The 18,783-nt window shown below is 43.1% G+C and overlaps 3 protein-coding genes across 7 annotated transcripts in view; 1 reads left to right on the top strand and 2 right to left on the bottom strand.

Moving 5' to 3' along the window:
- Positions 1–9,818, bottom strand: part of LOC132256714 (uncharacterized) — a 34,654-nt gene extending 24,836 nt beyond the window's left edge. The window contains exons 1-4 of one of the 3 annotated variants that reach the window (XM_059753243.1): positions 9,706–9,818; positions 9,134–9,268; positions 8,910–9,070; positions 3–109 (exon numbers count right to left, since the gene is read on the bottom strand). In XM_059753243.1, the coding sequence (XP_059609226.1) occupies positions 3–109; positions 8,910–9,070; positions 9,134–9,236 (371 nt within the window). In that variant the 5' untranslated portion in view covers positions 9,237–9,268; positions 9,706–9,818. Of the gene's footprint in view, positions 1–2; positions 110–1,940; positions 2,984–8,556; positions 8,792–8,909; positions 9,071–9,133; positions 9,269–9,705 lie in introns of those variants that run through there. The other 2 variants (XM_059753227.1, XM_059753235.1) reach the window with 2 other exon arrangements.
- Positions 9,819–11,610: 1,792 nt separating this feature from the next.
- Positions 11,611–13,323, bottom strand: LOC132256733 (solute carrier family 35 member B1 homolog). Its single transcript, XM_059753256.1, has 2 exons — positions 12,391–13,323; positions 11,611–12,009 (listed from the first exon to the last, which is right to left on the bottom strand). The coding sequence occupies exons 1-2, from the start codon at positions 13,243–13,245 to the stop codon at positions 11,788–11,790; spliced, it is 1,077 nt and encodes a 358-aa protein (XP_059609239.1). The 5' UTR covers positions 13,246–13,323; the 3' UTR covers positions 11,611–11,787.
- Positions 13,324–16,388: 3,065 nt separating this feature from the next.
- Positions 16,389–18,666, top strand: LOC132255430 (pancreas transcription factor 1 subunit alpha). 3 transcript variants are annotated; one of them, XM_059751473.1, is made up of 3 exons: positions 16,389–16,749; positions 16,810–17,117; positions 18,352–18,666. In XM_059751473.1, the coding sequence occupies exons 1-3, from the start codon at positions 16,529–16,531 to the stop codon at positions 18,501–18,503; spliced, it is 681 nt and encodes a 226-aa protein (XP_059607456.1). In that variant the 5' UTR covers positions 16,389–16,528; the 3' UTR covers positions 18,504–18,666. The 3 variants fall into 3 exon arrangements, with proteins under 3 accessions (XP_059607456.1, XP_059607446.1, XP_059607437.1); XM_059751463.1 differs by having other exon boundaries at positions 18,349–18,666; XM_059751454.1 differs by having other exon boundaries at positions 16,389–17,117; positions 18,349–18,666.
- Positions 18,667–18,783: the final 117 nt, after the last annotated feature.

Raw genomic sequence — 18,783 nt, 5'->3', positions numbered from 1 at the left:
ACCTGGCCTCCTTCTCGATCTGCTTGGCAGATTTCCTCGGCTTCGAGACACTTCCCGGCGCACTTTGTGGACGTAGCGACGACCCGGAATTGCCATCAACCGACGATTCCTGCACAGAAAGAAAATAAATGTCTGAATTAGCAAAGAGGCGGAAAATCTTCCACAAACCATCAAGCCAAATAAACATATCAGCGTGTCACACTATCGCTCACCCGAGATCTCACGATCAGAAACCTCCAAGAGACTTTCCTCCGTCTTTTCAGACTGTTATTCTCAAGGAAATTCAACACGGTAATTTCTCTTTTCCCATATCAAGCCTCAAAATCTAATAATTATTGGTTTTTAAGTATTTTTTCCTTGTTAAAACCCATGCACACACTCATTTTCAACACCCTCAGAATGTACAGTGGGCGCAAGAGAGTAATTTGTGTGAGTGAGAAAACGTGTTCACCACCAACATTTTAAATAAATTGCAGCATATCACGGTAGGGCACGTGCTCAGAGCGTATTTTCACCGGTTCAGTCGCGATGGGAGTAAAAATACTGAAATTACACCAATATCACTTAATTGAACACACAATGTCTCGCAGAGGGAGTGAAAAAGCGTGTATTTGCACTTTAATTCACTTCAAACCAGATACAACGAGTAAGACGGTATAATTGCATTAGTCTCCTCTCTGTCTTTCAATACCTAAAGTCATACGTAGACTATATAATTTTATATTTCCACACTTTGCGCGCATTATCGCCTGAGATTTTCCGTTCTGGACGCTCTTTCCAACCAACAAAAGTCATCCCGAGAGAAAATAATAAAAAAGCCTGATATTTAGTGCTTCCACGCTATGCAAAGTAAACAGTGACGCACTCACGCCATGCCTTGACTCTCCGAATATTGCGCAAACTATAGCGTCACACTTCCCTGCACAAAACCTATGGGGAATTGAATAACATCGATCACACGATCATGCTTCAAGAGTCAACCAGTTTCGTAGGAAAGACACTATTTTTCTTCTCGTCCTCAAGACTGCTTTTCGGTGGATTTGACCGTGAATTTGCCGAATTGTCAGCACTTTTAGAACCTGCTGTTGAGCAATAATTTCCTCTTTGGTTTATGACTGTAAAATTAGATGCTGTATTCTTCACATGATGACTTATTTTCATCAGGAGATTTACTATTTTTAAACACGTTAAACACTGATAACAGAGACGACATCTGTTTAGCGTGGCACAGTTCACTGTCGCAATTTATAGAGCATAAATTACCCTCACCGTGTATTGCAGACAATACAACTTAACGCTCGAATTGTCCCCAAAATTCCAGCTTCACACAACTAAACAATACCAGCTTATCAGCACTTCTTTTTTCAGTGTCTAACCTGACTGAGTGTATTGTATTTTTAGCAAAGAAAAATCCTCTGAATATAGTTTAAATACTCCTCATAATTGCATCGAATAAATAACAACGAAATTACCCTCCAAACAGGATGATTTCAACTTGCCGACACATTAAAGTTCTCATAAATTGAAGTGCAATTAGCTCAAAAATAAATATTGTGTAGGTGTGAGAATATTTCCAAATGCCTCACTGTCAACCCAAAAATATCCCCACCTTTTCGTGGGGATTATTTAACGATCAAGGTGATAAATAAAAATCACTTTATTGCATTCTTGCACCGCGAAATTGTTCATGAAACTCTCCTTCTGGCACTGTCTTTGTGTGTGATTTCTCTTTGATGAAAAACACCAGAAATTTCCACAATTTGACATACAGTGACTTGAGATCAAATATTGAGACAATTGAGCACACAGTTCTCAGAAGTTCTGTGACTAATTTGAGAACAGACACGTGCTATATTGAAAAAATTGCAAATTGGGTGTGACGAAGTCATCAAATGTTTGCTATTCACTTATCATGGATCACGATAAGAGTCAAAACTTACGGATTTTGGCTGGCGTTTGGGCTCATCAGCGCGCCGAACCCAGACTTCATGTGGCGCATCAATGCTGTCCTCGCAATTAAGGGACTTTGTACTCTCATTGATTGGTCGTATCTCAATCAAGCTGGTATCGAAGAACTTCTTGTCCAGATGCGGGTTCAGCGGTGAGAAGATTGATTGCAGATTCGGCTTCACTGTTGGCGACGAGCAGGGAAAGTGGATGGTCAGGGAGTTGTGCTTGTGCGTGAAGTTCCGCAGATTCTCCACTTCTGGACGAGGAAGCGGCTCTTCTTTTGGCACAATCTCTTGCTTCTCCTCGGCCTTCGTCACTGTGAAGCGATTCACCACGGCGGGCGGACTTGCAGCCGGCGGACTCGCGGCCGACGGAATGGGCACAACGGTGGGTGAGACACTCTGTGTCTTCTCGGCATTGTCCTCCTCCTCTTCCTCCTTGCACTGCGACAGCCGTCGTCGCTCGATGGAGAAGATAAAAGGCCGAGGAGCTTGCGGAATGGGATAAGTCATCTGGTGATGATTGAGCGCCTCCGCCGTCCGTAGAGGGCTCTTCTGATTCACCACACCCACCACTTCCCCCTCCTCCTCCTCCTCCTCCTCCTCCTCATCGGATGAGGAGGACGACGATGAGGACAATACCTCAGAAGGTGCCTTCTGATTGCGCTTATTCCGCGGTAATCGCACTTTCTTCCTCAACCCCAGCGAAATCTCCTCGCCAATATTCCTGATTCCCTCCTCATCGTCATCCGACTTAAAGAGAATGTCATCTTCCTCAAGCGTGTTCATGTACGCCTCAATTTGCTCCTCGAACTTCTGCGACTCCATGACATGCTTCGCCACTGAGCCATTAGTCCTTCCAATCGCCTCCTCCGTCAATTGCTTCTTCGACGCCTCCATCAGCTGCCCAGACACTTCCTCGCACCTTCCCCTCCTAAGCACTCAGCAATCATACAAGATAATCCTCCGGCAACGTCCTTAGCAAACACGATAATCACTCGTTTTTCACAAATCTAACGAATTGCACACTTTTCCTGCAGAAAATACAAACGAATGGGTGTAAAATTCCACTGTCATCAATTAACATCAACATTCTTTTGCTCCTCCATCAACAGAATGATGCCACTTCAATTTATTTTCCTCGCATGCACTGGAATTTTCCACACAATTTCCCCTCTAATGCACAGCTCCCACATTTGCCTCCATTTCATTCCGCTGCAGACTCATTGATTGACTTACACGACTTCAGAGATGATCTTGAAATTTTTACACACAGAACTGCCTCAAAATCTCGAATTCACACAAATATGATATTTCACAACAATCGACCTCTGCCTTCGGCCAAGAGACAAATAGCTTTATCTATAAAATATTCCAATTTGTCGTTTATCTCATTCAGCTCACAAATCGCCAAACAATACTCTCAACTTTTAGAGTGTTTGTGCATTGTAAATTCTCTTTTAATGAACAATTCGCTCTTGCACTTGATTGGAGCGCTTTTTTCCACACATTACAAAAGACGATGGTTGAATAGCAACCAATGTGATTTAGAAATGTTTCAGGAATGTGACATTTCCAGATGAGAAATTTCATACGACTCAATTGAAGTGCATCAACTAATTGGTCATGCAATTAGCAATCATTAACATCAAGAGACACTCTGCATAAATTGACTGGCGGGAGGAGAGAAAAACGTGAAAAATTATCACATTTATCAACACATGTGGGATTTGAGACAGAGCGCGCGAGTTTCGAAGTAGGAGGAAAGCGTCCGAATAAAAGTGCTCACGAGAAGGCGGCAAATCAGCTGTTTTCGCATGTACATTCTCATGCGGAGGCACAACAAAAAGAACCCACTCTCGAGACAGCTGCTTGCACTTTATCGCCTCAACCGATTGATGCAAATATTCGCGATTTCAGCATCGGCTTTTCCAATACTCTCGCAAAAGCCATTCACTTCCACAATAAACAAATGCACAGTTTAACCCCAGAAATATCACACAATCGCCTCTACATTTAATCCTTCGATTTTTAAAGCCTTCTTATAGTTTAGAAAGTCAATAAACCAGCAGTAATTTCCTCTTTTCCAACATTTTTCAATATTCAACTATTGCGGAAGATGACGATCAATATAGTTTGTGTCACTATTTTTAGCACAAATCTGTTCACAGAATCATTCAATTTTCCCAATTTGAACTTACGGTAAAAGACTTAATGAAACTTTTTACCACATTTTAATTATTTGTCCGCAAATTTAGCACTTTTCTCGCAAAAAAAACACCCTAAAGAAAGATATCGGAGTGAGCCTGAAGCATTTGCTCAGTTATTATTGAGCCAAATAATTGCTGACTGTACATTTAAGTGACATTGAAATACACCCAATGGCAAATCTGGAGGTCAATCGTGTAGCATATTCATTTTTCAAATTAATTCTATGGTTGTTAATGTTAATTGTTTCTAATTGTTATGGTTTCATTTGCAATGCCCAATTGCAAAGTGTGTTGCCAAAGAGATTCTCAATTGAGTGTGCTTTATTTTCAATGTTTGCAAACTCTTTCATTCGCACTCCTTCTCAATCGGTTAATCTGTGTATTGTGTGAACAACTTGATCTATGACGCCCATGCTTCTTGTCAGTGCCTCGCGAGAAGACAGATAAGAGACAAACGAGAAACTCAAGGATCGCCCAAAACGCGATATTTAACACCATCGTAAATATAATGATTATGATTTGCTATCGCACAACTTTAATTGGTCCCACAGACATTCATTGACAGAGTGGCAAATTAATTGCGTAAAAATGTATCTCCGAACGTCACGAGACGCACTGCAAGGGGGAAAAGATTTTCACCCAAAGAACACACGCCGCAAAGTGGGTGAATCTGAAATGCACTCAAGAGAAAATATATAATAGCTCTTGTGTATGTGCGCGAAGAGTGCAAAGAGAAATATGGGGAAAAAAGAGGCACAAGGTGACTTGCAATAGGCACAATATCAATTATTATTGGAATTCATATGGAAAAATTTTTCAACTACAAACAGTGAATTTTTGCGTCATTGTCCAAGATTAGCATTTAAATCGACACAAATCGTCTGGTGAGCATTGAAAAGAATTCTCTACAGTATCTCAATTGTTGAACTATTTCACGAAAACATGCTTCACAGAGCACTTTTGCGTGCGCTGCATTGCAACAATTTTTAACCCTCTCTCGTGTGCATTCTGATAAATTTATTTATTTATGCATTGTTACACCACGATAAGAGGACTTACAGCAAGCACAAATAACCTCTGACTTCGTGTATTTCGTTTACCAAGAGTCAGGCAAGAGAAGCAAATAATCTGACTGGGAAAATGCTTTACTTCATTGATATTCCATTAAAATTTCCAAAAACATCTCTAAATATCAATTCTTATTTCAAACTAAAAACAGAAGTACAAGAAAAAGATCAAAACTTTTATCCATAAATATGATATTCAAGCGAGAAGAAGAAAAAAACTATCCGTCATTATTTCAGTAGATTGTTTAAGTGTTGAATGTATCAGAACTTTAGCAACGCCTGTGATGTTACTTCGCCTTGTGACTTATTCAATGAATAATACAAATCTAATCTCAGAGTGTACAAAAAATGATTCATTACTCGACCGCCATTCATTCAAGCATCGATTCCGAAAGATTCTCGGCAAAAATCTTGTCTGAAAACACATTTCGGTTTAGTTTTTAATTACCTAAAAACCGCCATCAAATTGCTCTCAATTTCATTCAAATGCAAACAATGGCTGGGCGTAGAGTGGATTAATTAACACTGGAATTGCTTTATGATTTCGCCATCGAGCAGAATCACACACGCCACAAAATATTCTCTTCTCTTCTCTTCTCTTGAGTCTATAAATATTATGAGAGAACATTGTGAAACTCTTCCGAAGTCCCTTGAACGTGATATTTCAGCTGAAAGATCAAATTGGTCAAGTGATCTTTAGACGATTCCACACACAGAGCTTCACATGCTCAATTTCTCAACACTGGCGGAAGGGTTAAAGAACAACAGAGCATCGTGCGATTTGAGCTAAAATCCGCAAGTCAATCATCGGATAATCGAGATTGAGAAGGCAAAAGCAGGTGCGAAAGAGAGAGATTCAGTCTTTTACTTTCGCATCGCGCCAAGCTTTTACATCATGCCACATCGAGTGTAATTTCACCGTCATGTGTATTTTCTGCTCGTTTGTGTGTGACTCACAAAAGGAACTGAAAAAAAGTTACGTTTCCACGGAATCAGCTGGTTTGTTGCTGTGGTGGAGAAGTCGACAGATTGAGCACTTTATGCAAAATGTGGCCTCAAATCGACATTTTCTTCACAACAACACACCATCAATTCTCCCTTGCATGAAAAGCCATTTCACCGGCAGCGATATTTTGCACATTCTACACGATCGCCCCTGATTGAGTGTACGGATTATTTCTATCAGCGATCACCACTCCAGAACGCTGAATACTTTTTATTAATTCCATGTGATCATGTGTTTTCCATTTCAATTACCCACATACTCTCAAACACCCTCTCTGTGCTCATGTTGGCCAACGATCGCGCGCGATCGCTCAAAAGAGAGCGACTTGATTGATGACGAACACTCTGTGGCAAACAATTTCCATCATTTTGTTGTGTGCTTTTTCCACGCCATCGCAAATAGACTTTTTGGCCAGAATAGCACACACTGTTCACAGGCTCACTTTCTCGGAAGTGATAATTCCGCGATCTATTCACAAGCCCCGTCTAACCTGATCAACTAACAAGAGTTGACAATGAATTTACCCAGAAATCGTGCTGCCTTTCCACGTAAAAATCCCCCATCTTATAAGGAAAAACAAGAGGAATTCTCACTCGTCATGGTGATAATTTTAGATGAGACACAGTACTAAATAAAAATCCCAGTTATATGACTCTTGTTTGCTCTCTTGTAAAAGTTTCTTCAGTCCCAAAAGGCCATTTATACGAGTGAGCTTCAGCACATTTAATGCGATAAGACGCGACAGTGATTATATGAAAGAAAGAAGGCATAAAGAGAGCGTTAGAATTTCACTGTGGGAACACCGATAAGTCAGTGCTGTTGAGAAACACTCCTTCCCCGATAAAACTCGCGATCATTAGCGAAAAAGCCTGTCTGTCTAGGAGTAAATGACTCTCTTCGCTCTCAATCCACGTCATCGCACGCGAAAATTGCAAATTTTTCCCATCACTTGTGGGGATTCTTTATCCCACACTCGTCACGTGACACTCTCTCTTGGCTCCCTTTCAAATATTCCGCGCCCCGCGGTTTGGGATTTCATTGAAATTACTTGCCTTTGTCTCTGTGCGACACCCAAGTAAATAGTTTCATGGCATATTGAAAGTGATCTCGTTTGATTTCACGTTCCTCACATGAGAGTCACATTGGAAATTTCCTCCCGAAACATACGTATTTACAGTGCGACAAAAAGGGCATGAAATAAAATGCGTCATGACATATGTCTTATCAAGATTATTTTGTGAAATTATCGCTGATTTCACAGAGTTTGAAACTCTGGTGTGACTCGGAAAAAATTGCCTTGAGAAGCTTTTCGAGAGTTTTCGCCGATACTGGATGATCAGAGACAAGATTGCGAGGCGCTCTCTTGAGATTTGGGGGAATTTTTAAAGCTACACTCAACAACCTTTAAACAGGAAGATGATTATCAGTCGATAAAAATTAGAAATTCACGTAACAATTGAAATAATCGCTTTTCAAATTAACCCTATGGAGGCTTTTTAAAGTGGTTTTTGATCAAAGCTCACTTTTACTGGCAAAAAGGTGAGTTTTATGATCTACATGTATTCAGTCGCTATCGTCTCTATATTGTATGTGAGCTTCATTATTTTCTTTAAATCAGAAGTTGTAGCGTGATTTTTCTTATGGGCTCAATAGGGTTAAAAATGTTTTTGAGCCGAATTTAGTCATATTCAATCGCAAGGATTTAGATCACGATTTCTAAAAATACTTTCTCTTATTTACATTTACCAGAAATGAGGAATATTCTCCAAATTCTCCCAGTATTTATAAAAAACCAAGCTTTCAAAACAATCATTCTATGCGTGTGAGATTTTCGAGATTTTGGGCAATTCATCCATCAACGAAGCACAGCATGTAAATTCCAAGATGCATCTTACCAACTGTCGCGCTGCTGAGGAATTTTCCTCGCGTGTATCTTACATATTTCCCAATCTCAACAGAGATCACACTTTTCCGTTATCACTGGAAGATTGCAGGAATTTTCCACGAAAACTTTCCTACTCTTCACGTGATTCCGCTGAGGGAAAATGTCGAGAGTTTTCTCTGCAGTCACTTTGAGATTCCGCCCTCCTGCCCTCGCGGAGTCGCTGCAGAAACTTCCGGAGAGAATCAGTGGATATTCACATTCGTTTCACTTTTTCACCCAATTCGACTCTCTCGCGTGATCTCTCTGACGCTCTCTCTCTCTCGCTCTCGAGGGCAGGAACTGTTCAGGCGGAACAATGAGCCAGAGTGGAATCGCTGGGCAACTCCTGGAGGACTGGCAAATGGGAAACTGGTGGAAATTCTTTTGTTTGGGCACTCACACATGCAACCCACCAAGATGTCGCTACTTTGACACTTGACACATTGCAAGCCACTTCTTCACTTCCTGAAATCGCACTTTCGCCCCCACCGGACCCTTCTGCTGCACAATCACCGATCACAAACACTAAGGGCGGACACACAACTGGCCCCAGGAGCGACTTCTGTCGCGAGAGAGCCTGGCAAACGGGGCTGGGAAACAGAGAAAATGGTCAGACAACACCTCGTCGACAACCCGGTTCGTGACTGACTGAGGGCGCTGTTGCCAGCGTGCCGCGGTGCTGCGGCTCGACGTCGAATCGGGTGAGCGAGTGTGAGTGAACCGATTGGGAAAAGCGCGCGCTTTCTGGATTACCGATTTATCCTTCTCGTCGAAGTCCCACTCGATATCGCTGCTGTGTGACGCTGGTCGCTCATTCACAGGCGTGCCGAGGGCTGGGGAGCCCGCCTGGGGCTCCTCGGGAATCACAGCGAAGCGCCCACGTTGCAGACATGGCGACGTGGGTCCATAAGTTCCTGGAAAGAGTGAAATTCCCGTGAGATTGCCTGCTGAAGCAACTCGTCTAAAGCCATTTTCACCTTGTGGGATGAGCCGGAAGCGTCCGAGGGTGGTTTCCGGTGGTCCCGCTGAGCTCACTCGAAACCTCCCGCGTCTTGTGCCCGATCCAGCGTCCTCCTCCATGGCAGCGTTCTCATACTCCTGCTCTGTCACATCTGCAAATCACGTGAAACAGCGTGAATCACTCATTTTGGCTCGTGACCAAAGTGGAATTTATTGCACTTCTGCCGATTTGCGGGTGTACGCCTCAAGGTAATATCACGGAGAAATATGCGGAGTTATACTGGCGTACGTTTCACGCCAAGTAACATAAATTAAGGTATTTCGCGTGATTTTGCACAAGGAAGTCTATACCACAAATCCCACCATCTGAGCGCGCCTGAATCATCCGCCCACTTTATTTTTATGCTTTGTTTGCAATCTTCGGCGTCTCAACCGCGGGGGAGCCGCGGAAAGGAGTCCTCAAGCTATTTTTACCATTTTACGATTATCCAATTTACTAGCGCTGCGTGTGTTTTCCCCCATTTTCGCTCAGCGCCCTTGGAGGGCTATCAGACGCCCCAATTCTTCAGCCAGAGCTCGAAGAACTCACCTGATATGTGTGATCGCCACGTTGGCTTCTGTTGGGAAGCCGTCTTTGTCGGAATCTTGAAGACACTTTCCTGCCAATTTTCTCTAACAAATCACTTTCGCCTCCTTGCCTGTCCACTCAGTCACTTATCTGCGCGTTCACCTCTGCAATTATCCTGCAAACACATTCATTCCAGCATGAAACTCCGACGCAAAAAGCTGTCGCCACGCTGGGGGGCTTTTAATTACACTCCATCAAGGTGAACGACCCTGACGTTGTGTCGACGGTGTCCTTTTTCCGTTAAATTAAACTTGGAGAAATTCATGGGGCAGAATCGGGACAAATTGGCGCGAGTTCTGCATAACTGCCGGAGCTTGGGGGATGGGAAGAGCCACGCGCTCTCGGATCGATTGTGCGGGGGTGGAAAAATGCTGAAATCGCGGGGCAGGTGAGAAATTGCGACGCGTGTTCTTGCTGAGAGTGTGAATGATGGGTGAATCGGCGCAAGAACACGCTATCGATCTCAGCCAGAGACAGACTGGCAACTCAGGGGCTCTCAAGTGCAACTTAGGGGGTGGTTTTGGAATTGCAGAAGGTTGAAAGACCGGTATAAATAGAAGGAAGGGCGCTTTTTGCAAGTGGAAATTTTGTGACTTTATGATTTCTATTTTCAGTCATTTTGCGCTCGAGATGGAAAATTTTCCGAAGACACAGCAAAAACATTCGAATTTATGGGAAGAATTTGGAGTGCAAAATACAAAAATACTACATTATACACTCGATTCTGTGCAGAAATTTGTCGCAATTATTTAGCTTCAATTTATATCAAAGTGAAGGCTCTTGTAAATCATAATTGAGGCATCAAATACTTTAAAGGAGTAAAGAAAATCACATTTTTAGAGTGCGATATAAACTTAGGGATATAGTAAAAAAGTTATTTTCTTCTCTCATATACATAAAACAAAATATTTAGCTTTTCTTAATTTTCAAACAAATTTCTCTAAGCAAATACTCAATTTATCAATTCAATAAATGTCGCAATTTTGTTTCATCATGAAATTGACTTTTCCATTTGCTTTTCCTTGTCGCTTTTATGGGAAATTATTACGAATGCATATTTGCTAAGAGAGTAAATATTTGATTGTGAAATTGCACTTCGATCTGTTGATTGAGACACTGAGTCGGCGAATGCGCCCAGAGCGTCTCAATTGCAGCCCCTCGCGCTTTGGGTAGGGGAAGAAAAGACGGACGTCACGAGAAATTCCGCTTCGAGTTTAATTGCGGTGGGATTTGGCTCGCGGCTCGCCAAATTTGTGGCTCATTGGACACAGTTGATTCTCGTGTTCAAGGGCAGCGGATCTGGTCAACGAAGAGTTCATCGTCGGGTGGGATTTTCGAGGCATTATGCAATTGCTGGGTTGGCGGAAAAATGGGGACACTCGCGGTGCGATTCTCTGGCAGACACCGCGGAAACCCTTCTCATACGGCCACTCACGCTTTTTCGCACCGCACTTCTGCCCGAAAATCGAGAGGGAACTTTATTTATAGGCAGGAGAAAAGCCGCAGAGGCGCGATTTTCCACTCTCTCGTCGCTATCACAGCCACTGAATTTTCACAAAATTCCACGTCTCTCTCTTGGCTCCTCTTCACTCCGCCGATGCCTCGGTCAGGCCACTTTTGGTGAGATAGAAAAAAAGAGGAATCCTATCGCCTCCCCGCGAACCGCGGTCACTCTTCTGGACTTCACTGGGAGGATGACTCTCACGATATCCACCGCGCCTTCCTTCACGGCGTTCTTGGTGCACTGAAGCAGGCCACCCGCGGGCAAGAGACTCAATGGCCGATGGTGCAGGGCGCAGAATCCGCGAGGCTCGTGTGGGTGGCGATCGCGACAGTTCGGCGCTACCGTCGAGGCGCACGCGCCCCCAAAGAATCGAGCGCACAATTTGCAGAACAGCTGATTCCAGCGCCACCAAACTCACACCCTTTCCATAAAAATATCCTGTATATTGACACATATTACACCTCATCTGTGGAAGGCAGCGAAATCACTGTGTATAAATAATTGAAATAAAAAATGTCGTGCAAGGAAGAGTCATTGATCTACTGTGAGTTGTGCTCCTGCTTCAGGAGCGGCTTTTGCGGTGTCTTCGCGGGCTTCTTGTTGATCAGCATGTCACTGAAGAGGCCGGCAAACACCAGAATTGCCCCGAACCACTGTCGCGGGATCAGAGAATTGCCGAAGATCAGCACAGAGAACAGTACTGTGAAGAACTTCCTTGTTGTCGTGACCACAGAACACGCCAGAGGACCAAAGCCAGACACCTGAAGAAGGAATAAGAATTCATTAGCTTCCTTGGCATAGCCAGAAATCGTGTCGAAAGGCTCAAGTGTGTTTTTCCTACAAAGTTCTCTGGGAAACATCAAAAATAAGAAACTTTTGATCTCTCTCAGCCAGACATCCCGGAACACCCAGTAAATCTGGGGTATAAACAGTTTATGGAAAGTTTCTGATCATTCAAAGCATGTCTCAAATGCATCTAGGAGGTAAATAACGCCTATCATTATCACTCTCAGCGTGATTACCGCCTTTTTCGCGATCTCGCCAAAAGTGGAGCAGATAAACTCTTGCCTCGTCATCAAAGATGCACCAACAAGATATCTCATAGAGACAGAGAGCCTAATCGGAATCTTATAGGATTTTACCATCAGGAAGATGAAGAGCTGCCCGAGTGCACCGGTGAGAGCGAGAGTTGTGAGATGCCACAGCAATTCTGGGTGTCGCATGGTGAATTGCAGAAAGCTGGACGCCTCTCCAGAGACCACGAGTGGCACGCCGACCATTGCGCTGCTCCAGCCGTTCATTGCCAGCATCATTTGCTGCGCTGACGGAGCAGAAGAGGCTCTCATGCGCTCCTGAATCGCTCCTGTGAGGCCATCCATGGACAAACTGAGGACCAGAAGAAGCTCTCCGAGACCAGTGTGTTCCCCATCCGGAGAGGCAGTCTTCCCGTCTTTGTACATGAACAGCACAACGCCCAGGACGATTGTCAGGACGCACAAGTATCTGGACAACGCGTACGACTTGCGTCCTATGAGAACTGCCAGGATCATCACAGGAATCGGCTTGGCCGCCTTGCCCACCACCTGTGTGGGGTAAGGCACCCACCGCAGAGCCATGTTACTGCTCACCATGGCCAGAAGATAGGTCAATGAGCAGCTAGCATAGTATCCTGGATGCGTTTCGTCCTTCTTTTGTGGCCTCACCAGCAGCATTCCCTTCGCGAAGCACCAATTCACGATGCACTGCACACCCACCAAAACCAAAGCAAAGGTGAACCGTTCACCTTTAGTTCCATCCTCATTTTCCTCCTCACCATATCGTCCCCGGGTAATTTTCTCTTGTAGAATACCAAAGTAGAAATACAAGAAGAAAATCCCCAAAGCGTAAATAATAAACTTCGTTTTTTCACTCATCGCACTTGTAATTGCGCAGGTTCTCCTGTCCAGTTGATGTGATATAACTTGCACCTGCTCCAAGTCGCTTTTATCACTAATCATCCGCCAACGTTGCCCAGAAAGAGACTGTAAAACCTCAGCAAATCCGCATCTTCCCCGTGTTTTGGCGTCGTTTTAGAGGTTAAGGACACGTAGCTCAACATACGATGTGAAATCGATGAGTGAAAAGTTGCAGTGTTTGCCACTGAAGATAATAAGGCGCTGTGCGCGGGGCAGTTTTTGGTGGGAAGAAAGAGATTTCATCTGTTGGAAATTTTCTCAATAGAATTTTCTATCGAATAGTTTTTGTTCTGATGCAGTTGAAACGAGTGAATCTTGCACACATCATGTCACATAATTTGTATGAGATGTTTGTAGAGAGTTTTAATGCTGATTTGACGATGCAAAACCGTCAAAAACGGAGATTTCTATAGGGCTAAGAACGCGACCCTAAAATGGTTTATCTAAATGATTTTGCATTCTCTGAAATATATTGAAATTATGACATCAAGATATACATTGTTGTTGTTGAGCATTTGCAAAAGGGTCGCGCAGAAGAGCGTGCAGCGTTTCCAGCATGTTTGTTCATGGATTTGATTCTTATCGCACTTATTTGTTCATTATATCCAATTGTTGGACCAAAAACACACCGAATATAGTGTACAAAATCATAAATCTAGGCATTCATCGATAAGCAAATCACTCGATGGGCGCACGTGGGGAATATTACAAGATAACGACAAAAACCCACCTGTGAAACATACACCAACCCTCAATTTAGCGACATTTTATCCACTTTCACATTCTCCAGAGAAGATTGTGGTCTTCATGGGGGATAAATGCTTTCTGAAGGAATAAAAACTCACCTGAGACTCGCAGGTGTGAAGTTTCCACGATTCCCCATTTCGATAATATTGATTTTCCTCACGATAATTGCACTCGACGTGGCGCAAAGCTTTGGCATGCCAAGTGTCTCACTTCCCAGTGAATCCCTCACTCTGGCCAGGAGCGGAAAACCATCGCCCGGAGGGAACTCCCGAGGCGGAAACGGGCGTCGTGGTCAATTAAACATGCACCAGGTGCAATTGTCCAGTAATTGTAATTTAACCCTCGCCCGAGAGTGTGTCACGCCGACAAATTGCCATGAACTGACCATCTTCTCAGGTGGTTGATTTATGGCAGTCGCCACTGGATATTGGATTTCTAAAATGAGAAAAGAACCATAGCAAAAAGGAAAAGTGCCAATTTCGAAGTGGTTTTTAGGTACATAACACTGTGCAACACTTTTCTGCCCTTTTTTTGAGGTGTGGATTTTCTGATTCCTTGAGTCATCAGCTTTTCAACGGTACCTTCCTTTTTTCCCTAGACCCTCAAGTTTTCCTTTTAGAGCCTATTTTCCATTTTCCCCTATTTTCACCCACTTTGCCGCACTTATGTGCTCATATCTCGCCCAATTTTCCACGGATTTTCCTCAAATTAGGCTCAAATGATAGCTATTGAAATTACCTACTACTTTGTAAAACATTGTGAGTGTTTTAGATCACTCCTTGTTGGTCAAAAATGATCTTTTGTGAACCACTAGGTAAAAAATTCACCGGGTTTTTTACCACTTTTTTCTAAATATCTCCGAAACGAAGAAACTTTTATGTTGGATTATTTTTCCTATGTGTAGAGCACTTCAGGGGATGCATTTCCTCCATACATGCCGAAGTGATATCTCTTCTCTATCTGCCGGAAAAACGAGGTTTTCCCTCGACAAATTTTGCTTTTTTATGCTACGCGCACCCGCTAAAAAATTGAAAGAAGGTACATTTTGCTGTCTACGCACTCATTTAGATGATGATAATGCTTAGATGTTAAAACAAAAGAGAAAAAAGGCCAATATCTCGACTTTTTAGCTATTTTAAGTGAATTTTTTGTGTTTTTTATGGAGTAGTTGTCATTAAGACCAAAAAAATACCTAAAATAGCTAAAAAGTCGAGATATTGGCTTTTTTTCTCTTTTATTTTAACATCTAAGCATTATCATTATCTAAATGAATGCGTAGACAGCAAAATGTACCTTCTTTCAGTTTTTTAGCGGGTGCGCGTAGCATAAAAAAGCAAAATTTGTCGAGGGAAAACCTCGTTTTTCCGGCAGATAGAGAAGAAATATCACTTCGGCATGTATGGAGGAAATGCATCCCCTGAAGTGCTCTACACATAGGAAAAATAATCCAACATAAAAGTTTCTTCGTTTCGGAGATATTTAGAAAAAAGTGGTAAAAAACCCGGTGAATTTTTTACCTAGTGGTTCACAAAAGATCATTTTTGACCAACAAGGAGTGATCTAAAACACTCACAATGTTTTACAAAGTAGTAGGTAATTTCAATAGCTATCATTTGAGCCTAATTTGAGGAAAATCCGTGGAAAATTGGGCGAGATATGAGCACATAAGTGCGGCAAAGTGGGTGAAAATAGGGGAAAATGGAAAATAGGCTCTAAAAGGAAAACTTGAGGGTCTAGGGAAAAAAGGAATGTACCGTTGAAAAGCTGATGACTCAAGGAATCAGAAAATCCACACCTCAAAAAAAGGGCAGAAAAAAGTGTCATTTTTGTTGCCTAGTGTAATTTGCGTTTTTCGTTCCCCAATTTCACATTTTCGATCATTTTTTATAGAGATAAATTATCATGTAAAATCCCAACTTTAAAAAAAAACACAGTGAATGCCCTTAAAGTAGAAAGAAATGCAAGTGTGAAAGATTAAGAGTTTCCCATGCATTTTCCCGAACAAGAAAATCAGTGAGTGAAAAGTAAGGTGAAACTTTTATTGAAATTTTAATAAAATATTTGACAATTTGTATAAAAAATCTATTTAAAAATTTATTAGAGCAGCATTATGTGTGGTGTTTTATATATTTCTCATTATTTTTTCATAAAAACTGTTCTTTTGGTAAACTTTCTCTGAAATAATTGCAATTTATGATAAAAAGTCGGAGCAAAGGCCAGAATGGCGATGTTCAATCGATTTTCCCCACATTTTCCGTGTCTTGGCAACCAATGGCACACTCGGAAAATTCAAGAGCAACCCTCCATTGGTCCGCTGAGCGCTCCTCCCATCTCGAGGGTGAGGGAAGCGAGTCACCCTAAAGAGTGTCGGACTGTTTGCCATCAGTCCTGAAAATGCCGAGGCGCGAATGAGCAGATTTGGCCGCTCATCCCAGTGCAAGACGGATTTATTTAATAGGCGCCACGTTTCAGCACTTGTCGCCGGAAAGTGTGACTTCGTGGCCGGAGTGTGCCGGTGGGCAAATCACTGATTCCGTGACACGTGCAATGGTGGGAAAAACCAGTGAAGTGTGATTGAATGAGGAGGCAAGAGTGGCCACTTTTGAGGATGTTCTCAATGGATCCGTTCGACTTTGACGCCGCCATGACGCGTCACCTGTTCGAGGCGAATCACTATCATAGCCTAGCCAGCTCAATATCGCCCAGCTCCTCGGACTTCTTCCTCTGCGATGACAATTCCACGGACACGGATTCTTGTGGCGGCTACAACAGCGATCAGGAGAACACGGCTGAGAAAATGTACCAGAAATCACAGTTTGAAATCCTGGATTTTCCCTCATTTTCCTCTCAATTTTGCAGTTTTCGGACGCAGAAGGTTCGCCGGGTAAAGTGCGCCTCGCAACAGGCTCAGCAGCGCCAGGCGGCCAATCTGAGGGAGCGCCGGCGGATGCAGAGCATCAACGAGGCCTTTGAGGGTCTCCGATCGCACATTCCAACGCTTCCCTATGAGAAGCGCCTCAGCAAAGTCGACACCCTGAAGTTGGCCATCAGCTACATCACCTTCCTGGGCGAGATGGTGCGCAAAGATCGCAACGGGAACGAGCCAGGACTCAACGGACTGCAGCGCAGTACGAACAGAGAACCGCCAAAGAAAATCATCCTCAGAGGTAAAAATTCACACAATTGTGATTGATGAGGATTCATTTCCATGTCACACGCAAATTCCTGATCGATTTTCGAGTCTTGCACGTGTTCTAATCACTGGGTAGGGATTTCCAATCCAACGTCTGTCCCTGAGAATTAATAATAATGTTTTAGATGAAGTGGAATGTAATGACAAGGGGGGAAATGCAACCATGGAAAAGGTGGTGTTTTCCAGAAGAGTGGAAGAAAGTGTGGTTTAACTAAAAGTACAATCAAGTTAATTACTGGTAAATTTTAGCTGAAAATTACTAGGGGAGAACAAAGTTGTTCAAACAAAGTCTATCGAGACATAAAAGAGTGCATAAGCAAAATACATACATATTTATTTATTCAGAATATGCACAAAACCAACTAAATTTTAATGATAATCGAGATGAAAATACATTTTTCCACTTCAGAGACTTGTGATTACAATTTTGAAAAAGGGAAAAAACTCACTTCGCACTGAAAGGTGGGATTTTCCGACTAATCTCCATTGTCGAGTCCTTCGATTGACTCACGGCTTAAGTGAAAATCCGCCACATTCGAGACCAGAGGAGCGAAACTGTCGCCTAATAACACCATTGAGATCGAGAGGGATGAATTGCTGTGTCGCCTCTCAACCCCTCGCCGTTCCGTGGGAAATTCGTTCCGCTGTGCAGATGCACAGTTTGGGGTTCCATCGGGGATGTTTATTCCCACTCCACGCGAGTTCAGGATTCCTGTTTGTTGTACAAATAAATTAGGATGCTGCTGGAGATCTCCGGGTGCTTCGCTAATGGATTTTTGAGCACTCACCCACTCTCAATGTAGCAAATTTGCCGCACTTCTTTCACCTCGCCGCCATACTGAGAACTGCCATCACGCGAAGATTCCTCGCAATTGATGCATAACCGGAACTAAAGACTGTATGGAGGGTGTCACGGGAAGACCGTGGAAAATGCGATTCGTAAATGCTCTGACCTGCCATTAATGAAGTTCATCCCCTGCAATCGACTCACCACAAATTCCACAGATTCCAGATGTTCTAACCAGAAGGGTGCCTGCAAAAAGAGCACAATATTTCAGATATGAAGCAGAACGAATTAATTGTTTCAATTTGCTCAATCATGCAACTCATGAGCGATGATTGTTCGCCCGGGAGGGAAATTCGTGCCAGCTTCAATTATTTGACGCAGACCAGGAATAATTTGTGAATTTGTCTCCTCTTTTCAGCAGGCAGTGGAGTTTCGCACTCGCTATCCTGGCACAGGAAAGGCGACAGAGTACCAGGAGCTCGTCTTTTCGCCCGCGTCTGGACGCCAGAAGATCCTCGAGCTGTTCAGCGCAATGGATCCGCCGGTCCGTCGTTCATCAACCACTCAGCCTGAAAGGATCTTCCCATCCTGTAAATACAGCCTCATCCGGAAGAGGAGCAACGCATCTAGTCATACTGCAAGTCACAACTTTTCCTTATAGTGAACAAATTATTTTATTTATATCTTTTTTATACAAAACAACATTCCTTTGATCAGAAGAAAGTGAGAATTTCTGTGAGAAATAACGTCTATTGATTTTCATGTGGAATAAATGCTATTATGTTCGCAATTGAATTTTGTGTGCGCAAAAATGACGCGGCGAGGAGTTCATCACATGAGCAACCCTATCGCT

Source organism: Phlebotomus argentipes, unplaced genomic scaffold (genome assembly GCF_947086385.1).
Source record: "Phlebotomus argentipes unplaced genomic scaffold, Phlebotomus argentipes genome assembly contig_6, whole genome shotgun sequence".
Taxonomy (NCBI): Eukaryota; Metazoa; Arthropoda; class Insecta; order Diptera; family Psychodidae; genus Phlebotomus; species Phlebotomus argentipes.
The sequence above is the reverse complement of the archived record's forward strand: the minus strand, read 5'-3'. Positions and strand labels throughout refer to the sequence as shown.